This window comes from Alligator sinensis, unplaced genomic scaffold (assembly GCF_000455745.1).
Source record: "Alligator sinensis unplaced genomic scaffold, ASM45574v1 scaffold338_1, whole genome shotgun sequence".
Lineage (NCBI taxonomy): Eukaryota > Metazoa > Chordata > Crocodylia > Alligatoridae > Alligator > Alligator sinensis.
This window is the reverse complement of record NW_005842719.1, coordinates 654,335-657,320: the sequence shown is the minus strand read 5'-3', so window position 1 is coordinate 657,320 and position 2,986 is coordinate 654,335. Positions and strand designations below refer to the sequence as shown.

The window sequence follows — 2,986 nt, the reverse complement described above, 5'->3', positions numbered from 1 at the left end:
CCTTGTGCCTCCCAGACAAGCCGCTCATGGATCTGTCCCACCCTCTGCCCCACCCCAGCTCCAGCCCCCGCCCCACTCCGTCCCTCACCACAGCAGCCTACAGGAGTGGGGCTACTGGGCGGGGGGAGGCTGCAGCCACCCCAAAATTCACCATAGCCTGCCCCCCCAACCGGGATCCCAGTGCTGCCGCCTGCCCTGAGTGCAGCGTGGCCCAGCCCACGTCAGGAAGAGCACAGCGTTGCCCCGCACACAGGTCCAGGGGCACACCCCCACCCCATGCCCTCCTGGGGTGCGCATAGTGACAGGACCCCCCTGCACAGTACAGTCCCATGCCCTGCCCCAGCTAGGCAGCCCCTCCCCCTGCCCCACTGCCTCCCCCCCAACAACAAAACTTACCTGCTGGACTCCGGCTGCTCTCCCTGTGACCGGGCTGCACTCCTGGCTGCTTGCATGCTGCACTGCGGCTGCATGCATGCACGTGGAGTTCTGCATATCCCCTATGACCCTTTTAAGTACCCTGAAGGGTATGTGTACCCCTGGTTGATGACCGCTGTCCTATAACATAACAACAGGTCAAGCAACTGCTTAACACAAGCTTTCCTTTCTGGGAAACAAACATCAACAAAGGAAAATTGCACAACCCCCTTAAGAGGAAGCTTCCCCTCTTGCAAGCTCTCTGCTCTTTACTTGCAGTCCTAAGCACTAGCTCAGCTGGCCATAGTCCTCTCAATGCAGGGCTTTTTCCCTGGTAGCCTGTTGGCTTTTCATCAGCCCTCCAGCAACAGCCACTTCTCAACAGAGCTGTTTTCCCTTCGGGCTTCTGGAGTAGACCACCTACCCTGGCTCAAATTCTGGCATATCTATCTCCCAGGCTCTGCCTCTTTCCAGTCAGGTGACTTCTCTGGTTTGGTTACAGGTGTTCTTTAACTGGGTTTGCTGGCTTCACCTGTAACAGTTTACTGCTGTTGCCAGGGCCCTAGTTGATGCAGCAGTGTTTAGTTTTCCCATGCATGTCTCTCTGTCTGTATTATTGCAGACCTGCTAGCTCCCCAACTCACAGCTTACAAGCCCCCCGAGGCCTGCTCTTTTGAAGCTTCTAACAAGCAGCCTTCCTCCATCTGAGGCTCTCCCTGCAGCTGTTCCCCTCTCTTCAGGTAACAGGAGCCCCACTTGAAACCTCCTTCCATTTTATATTGATCCATTACTTGAGAGAATGTCAAATTAGACTTTATCAGAAGCCTTACTGAAGTCCAGGTATAATACATCCACTGCATTCCCTTCATCCACACAACTAGTTACTTTGTCAAAGAGCAAGCTGGTTTAGCATTATTTGTTCCTAACAAATCCATGTTGGCTTTTTGTGATCAGCGTTTCTTTCTCCTGATTATTACAAATTGATATCTTCATAATTTGTTCCAGTGACTTCCCAGGTATGACTTTTCTCCAGTTTTTCAGGAGCTTCAGATTCCAAAGGCCCAAGACTACTTGTGAAATCCTCATGGGTTTGGGGATAGATTGATTCCTATGCTATCATCCACATAGCATTAATCCATTGCATAGGAACCATACATGTTTGCTAGGTTGGGCTCTCTCTTTAACCATCCCGAGGATTGTCAATTGCTGCCATTCATGCATTTGGGCGAATAATAGCAGATGGATGCACATAGATGGTGAGACACCCTGGCTTTGCTTGGTGGAGGGCTATGTTGGCAACGTGCCAGGGGCCTGATTACAGTCATCCTATCTGTAACATGTAGATCAGGGGGTTTCAACCTTTTTGGATCATTGTACACCCCCACCCCCAGCAGCCAGACATGGGGCAGTGTACCCCCAGCTGCTGAGCATTTGCGGGGGGGCAGCTTGCAGCCAGATGCCGGCAGGGTGCGCCTGCATGGCAGTGCAGCATGGTAGCACTCTGTCCCCACCCATGTGTACTCCCTAGGGTCTTCTCAAATAGCCCCAGGGTTACGCATACCCCTGGCTGACAACCCCTGATGTAAATGATGAGTTTCATGAGATGAAGATAGCACTTCAAATGTTGTGTTCTGCAATAATGATAGTTGCTTATAATATCTTCAGCCTGAGGGCCTCAAAGAATTGGAAAAGTGCTATCTCCATGGTATTCAGGGAGGGCTAGATATATAAAGGTCACATAACATTGAAATGAGGCCATGAACAAACCAAGATTTGAAGTCACCTCTCTTTTGGATTCTTAATGGTGGTTGTCCAAGGTTTACTCTGGAGCACATAGGGTAGACCAGCGGTTCCCAATATGGTGCCTGCACGTGCCTTGGTGCCCTCCCCCCCCTTGAGGTTTATTCATGTGCTCATGCACATTTTCATGATCAGTAGAAATCATTATTCCAACAAAAAACGCTAAATTTTAATATTCATATTAGCACCTTCTGCTTTTTCTTTTAAATTTGAATGTGCCCTTGGGCACATAAACATTAGGAACCCCTGGGCTAGACCGTGGGAAGAAGCTGCCTGGCTTCTAGCTTTTAACAGTGCTGGGGTGAGCAGGACCTTTTCCCCCAAGCCACTTGCTCTGGTACCAGCAAAAAAGCCCTATGAGTTATAAGCTTAATACCCTGGTACCCAGACAACAGAAGAAGTATGGGCCCTGTTCTCTGGTAGTATCCATGCTGTGCTCTTCCTCAGGAGCCTAGTGTTCTGACTGCAATGCTGGTTTTGCCTCAGGGAAGCTTTCTGCCATTGGCATTTGCTGCTTCCTGAACCATCCTGGTGATCCAACGGTGTGTGAGCAGGGGACGTGCCAAGGTAGAATTAAGGTGCAACAGGCACAGGAGTTTGCTGGTCTCTTTCCTAAAATGCAAACTTCTGAATTCTGAGGGGCAGGGGGGCTTAACTGTTACTCTGTTCTGGCAGGAGGGAGCAAGGACCAACCCCGGTGGAGAAGAAGAAGAAAGGAAAGAGGAAAAATGAGATGCCAGTGGAGAGTTTGGAATTGGATCATGAGCTGCTG

The 2,986-nt window shown here is 50.4% G+C and overlaps 1 protein-coding gene across 1 annotated transcript in view; it reads left to right on the top strand.

Moving 5' to 3' along the window:
• The window catches only part of CHD6 (chromodomain helicase DNA binding protein 6), a 251,204-nt gene that overhangs the window by 81,065 nt on the left and 167,153 nt on the right, over nt 1-2,986 (top strand). Inside the window, 1 exon segment of the mRNA XM_025216269.1 lies at nt 2,890-2,986. This exon segment is cut by the window's right edge and continues 24 nt beyond it. Coding sequence (XP_025072054.1) covers nt 2,890-2,986 — 97 coding nt within the window.